The following is a 16,885-nucleotide window of genomic DNA, read 5'->3' as shown; positions in this document are numbered from 1 at the left end:
ATTTTACTTTAAGAAAATGTAAAAAAATAATCAAATTTTTTGAAAATTCTGACTACCCCTAACCCATTAATTATTTATAACATTTCAATATAATAAAAAAAAATTTAAGGATACTTTATTGGACTATTGGCTTATACTGGGGAAAAGTAAACGATTTTTTAACTGGATATACCATATTTTTATAATATCCATATTAATAAATATAAAAACCATCTTTCTATAATATCCATATAATTAAATATAAAAACAATTGGTACTCACTCTTTTTATTAGCTGTTTGACCGAGCTATTTGTGGTGCGCGCTTAAAGTTTTACCAGAAATGGGGGGACGCATAGTTGTACGACGCGTCTGAATGGCAGACGGTTTATTATGACAAGTTTTTTCATGGCATTGCTTGCTGGGGGGCGACCGCTATTAGAAACAACTTTTTTCATTATTTGGTGTTTCGTGCCTGCACCTTTAAATCTAGGCACTACCGAATGGTAGTCACGCACCAGCCTATTCAGTTATGACGGCCGCCGGAATGAGTGTAAGCTTTTTTAAAAAGGTTGAAAAATATGATTATTTAAAAGTTATTTAAAAAACTAGATGAGAAAATGAGCTGAGTATGGAGCATTGCTAGGTAAAATCTATAGTCTCACGTGCATTTGTATTTTTTTTTTTTACATAAAAAGATAAGTTGATTTTTGAAGCACAGTTTAATAATAAAAAGTGGCTCTTATGTTGCTTGGAAAGTGTAGAATTTTTTTTTAATATAAAGAGTGTTTTTTTAAGAGCTCGAGAACTTAAAATGACAACACAAAGCAGAAATACTGTTGGAGTTAATTTATTTTTTAATATACCTAATCTGATAGATAATTTCGTGGCATCGTTTTTTTTTTTCTTACAAACATATTTACAATATAAAATAGATAACTATGTATGTTTGTTGGCACTGCAACTAGTAACAAATAGACTAACGAGCAGTACAATTTTGGTAATATAAAGAAAATTTTAGAAAGAGATTGTCCTCGTCCTTTCCTTAAGTTAACAGCAGTCATGCCCGGTCAAGTTGTTCAATTCGATTGAGTCGTCGGAGGAGGCCTGAAGTATTGAGGAGTTTGCTAGCTTTCTAATTCACGTGCCTTAAAAGCCAGAGGGAATGAGCTTGTGCTTGTTTTTTTTAATTTCTTTAGCGACCTTGAGGTCACGATGCATAATATTCTTATTTCGAACGAACCAAGAGGAGTTAGGAATATCTCGAAGGATTTTATTGTGAGTCGTTTATAATGGAGTATATTTATCTTTACAGGTTTTATATATTTTATACTATATATTTATTTATACGTTTGCTACGTATTCATGATCCATTCGATCAACCCAACTGGTGACTACTTTTTCCAGTAAATCTAGCCGTCAAAGGTGACTCGAATATTGACTTCCACTGCTTTAAGAGTTGCTGGTTTGGTTAGTACCCCTTCTGGAAAGAAAGTTGTCACCAAATTGATTTTAAAGTATATCGATTACTAGCGAGCTGTATGGGTCTATGCATGAAGTGATCTATGAACTTCGCGAACAGATTTGTTTTTTTTTTTAAGTAAATTTCCACAATTTGGATTCGTTGTTCTGGCGTTAAACGATACATGATGACTTGCCAAACCTTATTGAACAAAATTTTCAACGCAGTTTGTCATTCCCAACTGTCAAACCATCGATCCTAGATAGTTCTCATCAACCACAGATATATATCGATAGTTCTCATGCAGCTAAAAAAAATCGATAAATATTCGAAAAAATGTCCTAATAAATTTAAAGTGAAAAGATTTCCGTAAAAATCTAAATTTCTAAAATCTATAGACAATCTTTTCTTACTTATTTGATCCCCTTGCATAATTTATGCTACTTACCTATAGTAGATAATTTTCACCAAATGTCATCACAATCGAAGCGATGAAGTTTTTTTGCCAAGCGCGCTTGACGTGTTTTTCCCCACATGCTTTAAATTCGAGTTTAACAAAGAAACAGCAATTTGAGGGGCCCTCTACATCTACAAATAACACACGAAGTGCACCCATACTCGCATATATACAGACACATTTTGCTACACCCTCACCCATTCCCACTTCCATTCACACATTTTTGCCAGTGACTAATTAATTGTGTACTTTTATTGTTCGGTTATTTGTATGCCACATAAAATATCTCGCGAATTTGTTGCTCCTTTCAAGCATAAGCGATTTATCGCCTGGCCTTTTGCAGTTCACGCCGTCGCCGCCTGCCCTTCATTACTGCTACTTGTTGCTGTGCGCTTAAAGCATCTCGCCACTTGTTATGCCATAATTAAATACTTTTTTTTATTACAAAGTGATTATTAATAACAAATGTGCACAACAGCTTAATAAGAGCACTTAAGTACATGCTAACAAACAGGTCCACAAGCATACATACACACGCACACACAAGCAATAAACTGTACAATACATAATGTACTTAAGTGCACATTTGGCAAAGGACATCATCGAGTGGAATTAATTGTTACTCCTCGGCAAGCAATTGTTGTAGGACTAATTTATTCACAAATTGTTTATTGTTATTGCGCTGCCATACGTATCTGCATATGTATGCGTATGTGCGTGTGTATGCATGCTTTCATGTTTTCTATTACATATTTATAGTTGTGCACATTAATATTTACAAAATTATCTACGTCAATGTGCGCTCAACGCTATTGTGGCAGGAATAGTACTATGTATTAATTAAACGCATATGTATTAGTACATGTGTGTGTGTGTGTGTGCAAAAGCAAAGGCGTGCAGAAACATGAGTTGTGAACAACATCATCAGCATCAACGGCATTCACATCATCACCAACATCAAAATTACCATAGGCAACAGTATCAGGCACAGCAACAACAGCAACAGAAACATCAATGTAACCAATACCTATATCAACAACAACAATATTGTTACTCACATCAACCGCATCACCAATATCAGCTATGGTTCATCATATCTGTGATATTGTTCTTAATAGGTAAGTAAATTATTATTTTATCGTTAAGAAAACCAAAAAAATTATTAATCATAAATGCGAAAATAACTAATTAGCACTGAGTTTCATATAAGGAAATAAATATATGTTGATGGCAATAAAAGGCTTTAAGCCGAGAGTTCAATTGAATACAAAATGATGGTATCATCGATTTATATTATACATACATACATACATATATGCATTTTATACTTGCCAACTGTACGGATCCGTCTGCTTGGCCTGTAATACAATAACAATAACTGTGGACATGAACTATACAGTAGTTGCGGTAGTTGCGTGCATGTATATACGAGTATGTGGATATAACTTCCCGAAATTATTACTTTTCTTTTTTCAGATAAAACATATGGGACTATAACTCAACTCAAATTTCTTAGGTGTGCAGTTAACATTTCTCTGATCTGGGTTCCAGAACATGGAAACATAGAGGGAATTGAAATTGCTGATAAGCTTGCTAGGAAGGGGACTGAATTAGATCCAAAGACCTCCTACCCAGTCATAGGCTTCCTACTGACAGTTGTTAAAAGGAAGCTGCACAAATTATTTCTCAGGAAAGCGCAGAAAAGTTGGATCTCCATTTCTTCATGTGCTATTTCGAAATCGCTTTAGCCCCAATACGATATATGAAGGATTCAGCAAGTTCTTTGGACTCCTCGCCATTCAATTTTCAAACTCGTAGTCTTTACCGGTCACTGGACGATCGATACACACTCGGAAAAGCTAGTGTTACTATTTAACCCCCATTGCAAGAAGCTGTGGGGACCATTCAGAGAAGGAGACTGTAGAGCATTTTCTCTGTAAATGTCCTAGAACGGCAGCTAGACGACCACGGTCACAGGGTTGATCTTCGACTGCCTGGGGCAGTGCGCCAACCTAAATCCCAACAATCTTCTCCATTATATCAACTGCTCCGGCTGCCTGTAGATATCTGCCTGCTGGAGGTCTCATAATGGTATCACATCGGCGCTTTCATCTACCTACCTACCTACAACTTAACTCAAGTTATAAAGGATCATGCAGGTATCGTCGCTATACGTGCAAATAACGTCGATTTAAAAATATCTTATTTTCAAAAGTACTCCCGTTCATCGGTTCATGGGGTTCGCCATGAATTTGAAGCACCAGACGGCAATGCAAAGTCTATCGCAAAACGCAAAAAACCTAAGGAACGTTCGCACTGTCTGATCTGCAGACTTTATTGAAGAAATGCAAGTAATCATTTACACAGAGCCTTCAAAACCAAAAGCGCCCTTGCGAGGGAGTTTAATGTTTCTGAGAGTCTTATGCATCGAGTTATCCAAGAGGCTTTCCTGTATAAATCCCACGCTATGCGCAGAAAACAAGTCATGCCGTGTTGAGTAGACACGAGAATAGCGAATCATCCAATTAAAACGCGTTCTAAACAAAGTTAAACACCCTGAAGCGGCTGAGATGTTTTTTTCTGACTAAAAACAATTTTGACCAAGACCAAAAGGTCGACCGTGGAAATGCGCGCAATGACAGAATGCTATGCTCCTATCCTACAGAGGTTCCTGTTTTTATGCAGATGAAGTTTTCAGCCACTGATATGGTAGGTGTTGTGAGCAACAAAGGACATGTCAAGCTTGTCACTTCTTTTTTCAAGGATTTTGAGTGAGTTCTGCTGCATATATCGAAATTCTAGAGAAAGTAGTGAGACCCTCGATTAATAGTATATGAAGTGACAGCCCATACAAGTTTCAGCAAGACTTTGTTCCTTCACACAAAGTAAAGGTGACGCGATTGGATGGCTGAAAATTTCCATGACCATATAACTCCAAGCTTAGTTCCGCCACCAGTTTTTCTCTGAATTCTACAACTAATACCGTTATGAATAAGAATCATTCGATTCAGGCATGCAAACGTTTCCGGACCTGGATCGAGGAGATTATTGCAGATAATGGGCATTTTATTGAATTATTTAATAGATATTCTTATAAGAAGTTAGTCTTGTGTAAGAGATTCGTGAAGTTTTAAATTAAATTTTGCTTAACAAAGTATACAGAATAGCGTATCTGAGCGTTACGAGAGCAATGCGAACATGCCCCACAGCGGCTTTAGGAATGATCACTGGACTCACTCCACTTTATCTTGTAGCCAAAGAGATGGCAATAAGTGCAACTTTAAGGCTTCCTAATCTACTCCATCTCAAAGAAGGCAATCTTACAGGACATGTAAGGATTCTGAGTTTAATCCTGAACTGACAGTTGCGACAAGATAGAAATGGAACTAGAATTATCTGAGAAATTCAAAGTGGTCATTAGTGAGCGCTCAGCGTGGAGAAACAATAAAATATTCTTAAAACAGTGCGCACTGGTGTGGTTTACTGATGGGTCCAAAATGGAATACGGCAGTGCCGGGGTTGGAATTGTTGGACCACGTTTCAAAAAAGTAATTGCAATGGGAGAAGCCACTTCCCTTAGAGCTGTGTGCCAGAGAATGTCTACGGAAAGGCACGCGCGGTGTCAATATTCACATTCTCTCTGACAGTCAAGCAGCTCTTAAATCGCTGGATAGCTTCACATTTCAAATAAGGTTGGTCTGGGAATGCTCTAATATCCTCTACACCCTAGCATCAAGAATGCTTTGTTAAACTGGGGAAAGTGTTTGCACTCCCTTCATAGGTCCTGAACCTTTTTTCGACGTAAATAACAGTTTGAAAAGTGCCGTTCTGCGTGAGCAGGAACAACGAGGCGTAATCAATTATTGGAGAGCCCAATCAGGCATGCGGCAGTCGAAAAGACTCATAGTTCCAGAACGGATAAAGGCAGAAGCAATGCTTACCCTAAGCAGAAAGGACATAAAACTTTACACTGAACTAGTAACAGGCCACTGTAAACTTAATTATCACATGAAAAGGATAGGTGCGATAGAAAACGATTCCTGTAGACTCTGCAAAGAGGCACAAGAAACAGCAGAATACGTTCTATGCGACTCCCCAGCAGTGGCACGACGCAGACTAAATTACCTGGAAATGGGACTACAGATCCAAACATCCTGGTAGAATTTTAACCCAAAAGCAGTTTTAGGATTCATTAACAGCCTAACTCTGTTCAAGTAGGCTACATGGCTGCACAATAGATCTCTTAAGGTCGCAGTGCACAAACAGCCAATCAATAATAATAATAAATTTTGCTCAAATGGTTCTCGACGTGCTTAACAATTAGGCATTCATGAGTTGACTGTTTGGCGGATTTTATCTTACCAGCATCTAAGCGCGTGTTTTGAAAGATCCTTATGCTTTTTTTTTTTTGTGGGGGAGGTAGGATTCAAAATACCTTCAATTGCAGCGACCGTCGTTTACTCCGTTGACTAAAACGTCCCTCCTCTACTTCTGGGGATACACCCTTGCCAGGTCAACTTTCTGCATTACTTTGTGGGAGCCTTCATAAAGAACCAATTATATTCTCCCACATATTGATCCACGGTATTTGTAGACAACTTTTATCCAATATTATTATTCCTCGAAGTAAATTACTTCCCCAAAGCTCCTTTGGACCCGGGCTGATATGACCGCCGCTAAATCATCCGCGCATCGCGTAAGATATGTATCTTCTGGCATTTCTGGGCTGAAGATCTCGTCGTAGCTCATATTCCGGAGTTTGGGGCTGAAAATAAATCCTTGGCCTGCGCCAGACAATACCGCTTTTGTTTTCACACGATCTGGAGAATCCTTCGAAACCTCTATCGTAGTGTCTTTATAATGTCTATCCATCGTAAGCTGCTAAAGGCGTTTTGTACATCAAGCGTTGCCAGGACGGTGATGAGGTTTGGGTAGTGGCATCTGCGTTAAGCGTGGTATGCGCTGTTTACCACCTCCCCCATAGTGCTAAGGGCGATAACGATGTTTAATGAAAATTATTATTATGACAGTTTAAAGAGAGCACATCCTGTGAGAAGCCTTTTTATACGCAGCTACGCGAAATCTCATAAAGGTCAGGATATTCTTTTAATAGAAATAAATTCCTTCACCGGGATGAGGCCGTATTTTCATATGCGCAAAATAAGTAATCTATTTTATAAAGAGTCTGATTATTTTACAGAAAATATTAATTTTTACTTTCATATAAATTGCCATTATTGCTCCATGACTCAGTCAAGTAAAAACCTACCTACCATTTGTTGAAAATTTGTCTTAAATTTGTATTCTCGTAAATTTATCTGTTAACCTTACACTGTTATACTCCACAAAATACTTGTTTTAATCAAAATGAAAATCTGGGAAAATAATTTGACTTTTCTTTTATATCTATCAGTCAACTTTGTTCTTTCTGAGTCTGACCCGTTCCCTTTGCAAACCTTAAAAAATTCTCTGAACGCCTTATATTTTCTGTGTAAAAAATTTTCATTATGCTAAAAAGATATAACCACCTTTGTATCCATGCTTTTTTAAAACAAGTCAAAGAATATCACAATTATCCGCGAACTGCACGTGCCTTATCCCAAGATATATTGTAATTTACTTGCGAAAAGGACATAATGAAGCAAATACTCGCGTAATACATTTTGTGTACATAAAAATGCTGTATACAAATTAACTAATTCCATTAACAACTTAAATCTGCAGTGTACACAAATTATTGCCTTGCAAGTGAATGCAAACACCAAAAAAAAAAAGAAAAAAACATTAAAAGCGCCAACGAGCAAATCACCTTCAAAATTTTGCCACCGCGCAAGCACGACCGCGCGTGTTAAAGGCAAACAAAAGCGCTGAAAGCGCCGCTTTTCTGGTGTAACTCAAACAATGTGCAAATAAATAAAGCAAATAGATCGCGTCATGAGAAAGGGCATACAAATATGTGTGACTGCACCTACATTTAGGACGGCCGTCGTAGACGATTGGTTCGAATGTGACTACCCTGCGCTGGGTATTGGATTCAATGGCAGTATTCATTAGTTTTGAATATCTTTTTTTTTCAAAATAGTTTTAATTATTTTTTTTTTTTTTAAATAAAATTATAGTTCATTCCACAGCAAATATTATATTAATTTAAGTTTCAAACTTTGTGCAAGATTTATAAAAATTATATTAGAAAAATTTTCAGCAAAATTCCAAACTTTTCAATCGGAATTAAAAAAAAAATGGTGTGTAGTTTTATAGCCTATTAAATTCTATGATAATGAAGTGCAAGTTTGAAGTGATTGATAATTTTCGCTCATTTTTGCTAATTTTTTCCCGGATGGTATTGCTGATTTTCTCTATTTAGCGAATGCACAAAATTTTATTTATCAAAAACCAACAAGAGTTTTAAGCCACTGCAAATTTGTACTTTATTATACTCGAATTTAATGGGCTATAAAACTGCATAGCTAAAAATTTTCTAAGGATTTAGAAGAAAAAGTTTTAAATTTTTATTGAAATATTTACAGATATGAAAATTTTACACAATATTTTAGACTTGGATTTATGTGATTTTTGTTACAGAATGAAAAATATTTTTATAACAGCAATAATTAAAATGAATGCCAAGAAAATGTAGTCCAAGTCTTTAAAAACGATGTGGATCATTATGCCCCGCATTGTATCATCAAATGATGTGAAAGTGAGAAAAAGTGTTTTATTCGAGTACTAACCCCGTATTCCCCCACATTAAACTACAAATTTTTAATTCGAACGTTAAATCCGTTCTACTATTTGGCTCTGAAACGTGGTTGGTGTCTGTATCTGTCACGCGGAAGCTGTCGACATTTGTGAACCGATGTTTAAGAACAATTCTCCGTATCTGGTGGCTCGACAACACGATTTCAAACGAACTAGTTTAAACGAAGCAGACAAAAACCAATTGAACCATTGAAATAGGAAAGCGCAAATGGAATTGGATGCGTCGTACGTTGCGCATGTCAACGACCGAATAAATAGAATGGCACTAGAACCCACAAGAATCGCGCCGCAAGGGACACCCTAAAGAATCTTGGCGACCTAGGCTTAATGGAGAATTTTTAGAAATTAACAAACCTCTCACATGGACCCAAATTAAGACGACAGCTATAAGTAGACAACATTGGAAAGCATTTGTTGCGGCACTATGCGCCCAAAGACAGCGACTAATAAAAATAATAATTCACCCTTTAGCATGCAAAGAAAAGCCTCTGAGTGCATTCCTGCACTAAAGAAGTTTCCATAACCATACGGATGCTACATAAAATCCTGCATGTATTATATTGTTAAAACCACCGCTGTAGCCGAATGGATTGTTGCCTTAGTAATTTTCGGGAGTGCCTGTGTACGGAATCCCGGGCATGTCATACCAAATAATAGAAAAAGGGGAAGGTTGGCCAAAATTCACAAAAAAGGATGTAACCGCGAAATATTATTATTATTATTATTATTATTATTATTATTATAGAGTTACTCCATCTCGGTAGGGTTCGCAACTACCGGAGACAACATGTGCCCCGGATATCGGTATCAAGGGACAATGCTCTGTTGTTTTGTGTTAAGAGTGTTGCAAGAGTGTAAAATTTTAATAGATCTGGTTTAGAAAGGACCTTACTATATTACAAGTTTTCAGTATAACAGCTTTTTTGTATTTGTGCGTGTGTTTTTTCGTTTATATTTATTGATTTTAGGTTTTGTATGAAAGTGTTGTGTAATATTCCTGTTGCTGAAATAATAAATGGTACTATTTTCACTTCATTTTGTTTCCATATGTTTTTGATTTCTTGCGCAAGCTCTATGTATTTTTAAATTTTTTCTGTATATTTGCTGTGTATATTAACGTCATTAGGGACACTTATTTCTATGAACTGTGTGGTTTTTTCTTTCTTGTCTATTATTGTTATATCTGGTCTATTGCATATTATTGTCTTGTCAGTGTATATGGTTCTGTCCCAGTATAGTTTAAAGTCTTCGTTTTCTAGTATGGTTTCAGGTGTATATTCATAATATGGTGCTGTGTCATTGGTTAAGTTGAGAAATGTGGCTATTTCCTTGTGGATGATTTTGGCTACTGTATTGTGTCTTTGTGTGTATTTTGTCCCAGCGAGCATTGGGCATCCCGCTGTTATGTGGTCTATAGTTTCTGTGTATGTGTTACATTTACGGCATCTGTCGGATGTGATGGTTGAATCTTTTATCATGTATTTTCTGTAGTTTCTTGTGGCTATGATTTGGTCTTGTATTCCAATGATGAATCCTTCTGTTTCTGCTTGTAGATCTCCTTTTCTTAGCCACGTATTTGTGTTTTGCTGATCTATGTTGACATTGTTAACTATATGTGGATGTTTTCCGTGTATTTGTTTTTGTTTCCATGCTGCTATGGTTTCCTCTATTGTATGTTTTGGTAGAATAAGGCTTTGGTTGTTGAGGTTAAGGGGAGTTAGTTCTTTGTCTGCTAGTACTATTGCTTCATGAAGGGATGTGTCTTGGTTGTAGAAGTATGTTCTTAAGTTATTTATTTGGTTGTTGTGCAGCTGATGGATATCAATAAGTCCCCTTCCTCCATTTTTTCTGGGTATTGTTATACGCTCTTTACATGAATGTGGGTGATGTTTGTTATGTTTTGTTAATTTCGTTCTTGTGGCTATCTTTATTTAATTTTAACTATGATATGTACATATACAGAAAGTATCGGGAATGTTTAAATAAAACAAAACAGAGTTAAATTTCAGGCAAATTTATTTTATCTCCTTCAAAACAAGGCCCGGCTGAAGCAACACTCATGCGGCTGCGTTTAGCCAGTCCTCCATGCACCCCTGGTTGGCCGACGAGGGTATGGCCTTCAGGTCCTTCGTCGCATCTCTTTGATCTTCTCTACCGACTGAAATCTTCTTCCACGAATTGGTAACTTCAACTTGGGAAACAAAAAGAAGTCGCACGGGGCCATATCAGGTGTATACGGCACTTGCACGATGGTATTTACTTGGTGTTTGGTCAAATAATTCAGCACAACTTGGGCTCGGTCCGATGGCGCGTTATCATCATGCAAAATACAAGAAGTGTTTGCCCACATTTCCGGCCGTTTGTGACTTACAGCAAACGCTTAAAACGGATAAATAATATTCTTTTTTGACTGTCGGGCCCGATGGAAGGTATTCATTTTTTCGAAGAAAACAGTCAACATCACCTTCCCGGTACTTTTTGATCATAGGGTAGATATACGTTTCAAACTAAAATTATACTTAACGATGAATATTGGACTGGTCAGACACATAAATAGGAACATACAAGATTAGGATTAGTAGTAGAACTGATGGTGCAGAGAAATGGTAAGAGTTTAATCACAACCAGATCTAATAAATAAAATTAAAGTAATCGGATATTACACCTTTGTAGTTACTCCCACCCAAACTTGATAGATTCAGAATTGAATTGCAGAGCATCACAGCATTAACTAATTACAACCTTGATGAAGGCAAGTAGGAATATTTTGGAACAATTAAAGTTTGTTGTGTACTAAATGTCTTCAGTTTGGATTGAGAGTTTTGAATTATATTAGCTTTTACATAAATATACAGTATTTGGACATCAAATAATCAAAAATGCTACACTCTAAAATTTTCTTTTTTACAAAAACATGTGGTCATAGCTTTTGAGACCATAAACCTAACGCAAACACGGCATTCATGACCAAAAGTTTTGAAAAAGAAAATGTAGATTTTTTGCAATTTTTCTTCTGCTATATATTGCAATAACGACCTGTTCAAAAATCTAATTATTTGTGATATGGGGTTACATGGGTTTGTCATTTCCTATTTCCAATTTTTTTTTTCTATGTAAAAAATTATTTATTTAATTCAAACTTTCTTCTGTCTTATAGATACATATTTAAAGAATAATTTTCAAAAAAAAAGAACTAAAACTCCTCCCTTGTGACGTAATTTCCGGTGACCCCTCGAAAAAAGGGCTAAACTCCTAACGGGATTACCGAAAATGAAAAAAAAAAATAAGTGTTTTAGTTAAGACCATAAACTCGTGCTTGAACGAAGGAAAGAAAAAAGTAAAAATTGGAATTTTGGCAGACATTTTTCCAAAAAAATGCAAATTTCGGTCAAGTTTCCTTCACATTTATTTTTAAATAGTTGTAATTGGAAAAAATAATCCTTCGTCCAAGCACGAGGAAATTGTATCCCGAACAGCTGTGTAAAATTTCATTAAGATCAGTTGAGTAGTTTTTGAGAACATTTGACAACCGACTTTGAAAACACGGTTACGAGAAAAATGCGTTAAAAGTTTTGAGTAACAATAAAAGTGGCTTGGAGCGCACACCTTCCAAAGGCTATATCTCCGAAACTATTACTCGGATCGAATTTAGGAAAATATTCTTGAGATGTTGTAGAAATTAACAAGGCAAAAAAAATCGATTTTTGAACCCACGAAACCCATGTAACCTCTTTAGTAAAGAGAAAAAGTGTAGGGAGTCAGTTCTCCCCACTACTTCGCTATTTTATTTGATTTGATTGGTCAAGAGATTTGTAAAAAAATCCGTATGACGCCACACTGCAATTTGAACTCAGACTGTACGAATTGCATGAAGAAAAATAAATCTACCCAAAAATGGGAATTCACGCATTCACGACCAAAATAAAACTAATCCTTTCATTAATATTCAAAAAGTTATTTCTTTGCGCATTCTCTTAGTTATTTTTTAAAAAGGGGCATTAACCTATTCACGATGATCAATACAAAATTAACCATTTCACGCCCATTAATGTCTAGAAAATATTTCAGATTTGTATTTCTTTACGCATTCTTTCAACTAGACTTCAAAGAAGTGATCCAACATTACATGACGATCTTAACCCTTCATGACCTTCGTGAAAATTTTAAACTTAAAATAAATTTCTTTTTTGATAAACCGTTTACTTAAAAAACGACATATCAAAATACAAAAAATTGCCCTTCAAAAAAAGAGAAAAAAGACTCATAAATTCAAAAATTAGTTTATTTTTTTATGTCTTTTCGAAAAATTGAGTTTGTAATTAGAAAATTTCTGTTTTTTATTCTTATGTTGTCCACTGAAAATTATTTACATTGTCTGCAGAGTAGAACCGTCGAGCTTGAAGACAAATTTTAAATGGCGCTGCTGCGTAGCCCTCGCGCGCAAAAAGTTACAATGGCAAAAGTTGGTAAAAATTATCAAGAATTTAAATGCAAAACAATGAATATTTAAGCTTATGTCAACTTGCAAATTTATGTATTTTAAGTACAACAAAACAATTACAGAAGATTTTACCTTCAAAATATACATCTTTATTTTGCATTTCACTTTGAAAGAGTTCTGGAATCTGAAAAGCAAGGTCCATGCGTACTAGTCCGGGTTCCTTATTCACCAGAAGTGAACTAGTACAGTACAAGTGCATTTCCTTACAGGGATACATACATATATTAACGCATATGCATGTGTAGCAGGACCAAAGTTTGTGTGCTAATAAACATGTGCTTGGATATACGCCACTAGAGTGTTGGTAAATAATTAATGTCAAAATAATTTAGTTACAATGATTTTCACTCAAAGCATACAAAAAGAGTTTGTTAAGTAAACAAGCAAACAAAATGAGAAACAAGGAGAGGGAAGAGGAAAGGCACATAGCCATGGATCGGCAGCTGCAGCAGGACCAGCCAAATTTAGTGAGAAAAATGTAACAGTAGCTTGAATGCGGGTGGTTACGTGCACGTGGAGTTTGTAAGAATACAAACGGTGGCAGACATGAAAATGTGGATAACAGGCAGTTTTGGAAATGTATTAATATTTTTTTTCTTGTGTTTTCTTTTTGAAGTTAATAGCTCTTGAGAAGAGTTAAAAAAAACAAACAATTTTATGTTAATACTCTTCAAATTGGGATTGAGCTAAAAATCAATGTTGCTAGAAAATGTTTTCCAGAAATTTGATAGGTGTACAAAAAATCTTCAAAAAAAGCATAGAAAGCAAGAAACACCAATGAAAAAAACAACATTAAAAAAAATCTTGTTTTCTCTGCAACAACCATCTTGTAAAATTTTAATTCACAATAATTCCATTTTATTTATTTTTGTTAAAAAAAAAAAGAAGATCAATTTCGTTCATGAGGAAGTAAAATAGATGGTACATCCAAATGTTCCACCTAGGTATCTTTTGTAATATAAGAATACAAGGGCAGCATATCGCGCTGAAAGATCCTCTCAAACATAGCGTTATAAATCCTTATATCCTTAATCCTCATTCTTATTCATTCAAATATTTGAATTAGTATTATTCTGCATATTCTATTGTTGCTTGCGATTGACGAAAAATGGTTTATATCTCAAAAACTAACTTTCATTTAATTTTAATTTACTTTTTCCTTGGAATCTCGGTAGAGGTAAAGACTCACGCATAGTGTTGAGGACATCAGTTATTTACCTGATCAATGTACTTAGCTTAAAGGTGCTACATGAATTTGATCAGCGTACTTTTCTAATTGCTGTGTACTCACCACCCTGCTCGCCAGGTAGACTTTTAACTGACAGCCCAAAGGGCCACGGGAACTCTCTTTTGCGCGCTATTAGGCATCGGCTGTGATTCAATTTTTAAGCCTGGTTTTAAAGTTAATACAAGAAATGCGTTTTCATTGTAATTATAAAAGAATAAACAAAATTTAATTTAATTAAATGGCATAAAACTAAAGAAATTAAATGAAGTAATAATAAAACTAAATTACATAAAAACAATGAAGTAAAAAATACACAGAAATGCCAACAAACTTAGTTAAAGAAATATTGGTCCGGAAATAGAAAAAAAATTGAACCAAAACAGCTCATAAAACTAAACAGAACACGAAAAAGGGAAGGCAAGTAAGACACATGACTACATTTTTATCGGAATTTCGAGAATTTTAGGACACGTAAAGACAATGTGGTGGTAGCTAGTACTTTTTTTGCAGCTTTATTGGGTGCTGCAATAAGTTCCCGTCCTTTCTTAGCCAAAGTTACGAACTATTTAAACGATTAAATAATACATGATATTACATGAAGTATGTGCCATTGGAAGCTACAACTTTACTTGACCTTTCCGGTAGCATACGGATTCCTCTGATGAAAAATTTGATTTCCATTGACTTCATCCATTCATTGAGCCAGTTTGCGATGCTCTCTTAAGAAGTGAACCGCTCTCCAATAACGGCTGACTGCATTGAGCGGAACAGATGGAAATCCGAAGGTACAATGTCTGGGGAATACGGCGGGTGGGGCAAGATTTCCCAATTCGGTCTCTCTAAATATTTCTGGACCGATTTTGCACCGTGTGCCCTGACTTTCTCATGCAGCAAAATCAGTTTGTCATATCTACCGTCGCATTTCGGCCGCTTTTCTTTGAGAGTTCGATTCAAACGCATTTACTGCAGTCGTGAACGATCACCAGTGATGATTTCAGTTGGTTTAAGTAGTTCATAATAAATGACATCCTTCCGATGCCACCAGATGCACAACATAACCTTTGAAGCATGAATATTTTTTTCGCATTTTTGACGTCAGATAAAAAAGGATCTTTACGCTTTAAAGGAACGTCGACTACTGCGATCAAGGCATCACATATACATCTTGAAATCACAAGTACACCTTCAAATCCCATATGCAAGTCGATAGATTTAATAGTGCTAGAAACAAATTACTGTAATGTTTTTTCAATTATCCCACACAATTTTCGTCTGAGAAAACCCTTATTAATATTTTTTTGGAAGATTTGAACCCTCCAAAGACTACACACATTTAATATTTTTCAGATGTATAAAAACTAGGGTGAAAAAGATCCGCTCGGGTAAGCAATATGGGATTGATATGTTCGACAAAAATATGCGCCATTACATTTTATTGTAGACTCTTAAGGGGGGAGCCTGGTTTATGAGGTCCAAAAGTTGCATCTCTTTGCGATTTTATTTTTTAACGAAAAAATTAATTTAGCACTGCAAAGTTTTTTCTATCTTTTAATGAACATTTAAAAAGTATAAAAAATTTTGTACTGGTTAAAATAATTTGGAAAAAAATGTTTAACATAGAAATTAGTAGAGCGCGGCCACGCTGGAATTTCCAACTGGCGTACAAGATACAGCTCGTAATTATTATCTAAAGCAAAACATTCAAATGGATTTCTAATTAATAGGTCTATTTATAAGTTCGTGCGGTTTTACAACAGATGGCGTAACTTGATTATTATTCCATCGATCCACATTTCCAAACATTCATTGGAGAGCTACTGTCGTAAGGCACAAACGTCAGTATAAGTTTTTTATTTGAAGCGTAAACAACAATATTTTTACCACACTTGAAAATGTCGAATTTCGTGCCAAATAATGTGTTTTTGCGGGGAATTCTTCTTCATTATTTTAATATGAAGAAAAAAGCAGCCGAAAGTCATCGTATCTTGGTGGAAGTTTATGGTGAGCATGCTCTATCTGAGCGAACGTGCCAGAAGTGGTTTGCACGCTTTAAAAGTGGTGATTTTGGCTTGGAAGACGAAGAACGCGAGGGTGCGCCGCCAAAGTTCATGGATACCGAATTGGAGGAATTGCTCGATCAAGATCCGGCTCAAACGCAAGAAGAGGTTGCAAAAACTTTGGGAGTTGATCAATCAACCATTTCCAAACGTTTAAAAGCCATGGGAATGATCCGAAAGGTAGGCCATTGGGTGCCGTATGAATTGAAGCCAAGAGACGTTGAACGCCGTTTTATGGCATGCGAACAACTGCTTCAACGGCACAAAAGAAAGGGTTTTTTGCATCGAATTGTGACTGGCGATGAAAAGTGGGTCCATTACGACAATCCAAAACGTCGGGCAACGTATGGATACCCTGGCCATGCTTCAACATCGACGTCGGCGCAGAATATTCATGGCCTGAAGGTTATGCTGTGTATCTGGTGGGACCAGCTGGGTGTTGTG

At 35.9% G+C, this 16,885-nt stretch overlaps 1 protein-coding gene across 1 annotated transcript in view; it reads left to right on the top strand.

Moving 5' to 3' along the window:
* Window positions 1-2,800: 2,800 nt before the first annotated feature.
* LOC128864765 (uncharacterized) overlaps window positions 2,801-16,885 on the top strand; it is a 184,731-nt gene continuing 170,646 nt past the window's right edge. Inside the window, exon 1 of the mRNA XM_054104523.1 lies at window positions 2,801-3,014. Coding sequence (XP_053960498.1) covers window positions 2,801-3,014 — 214 coding nt within the window. The remainder of the gene's footprint in view (window positions 3,015-16,885) is intronic.

The sequence above is a fragment of the Anastrepha ludens genome, chromosome 5, assembly GCF_028408465.1.
Source record: "Anastrepha ludens isolate Willacy chromosome 5, idAnaLude1.1, whole genome shotgun sequence".
Lineage (NCBI taxonomy): Eukaryota > Metazoa > Arthropoda > Insecta > Diptera > Tephritidae > Anastrepha > Anastrepha ludens.
This window is presented reverse-complemented; position numbering and strand designations above follow the sequence as displayed.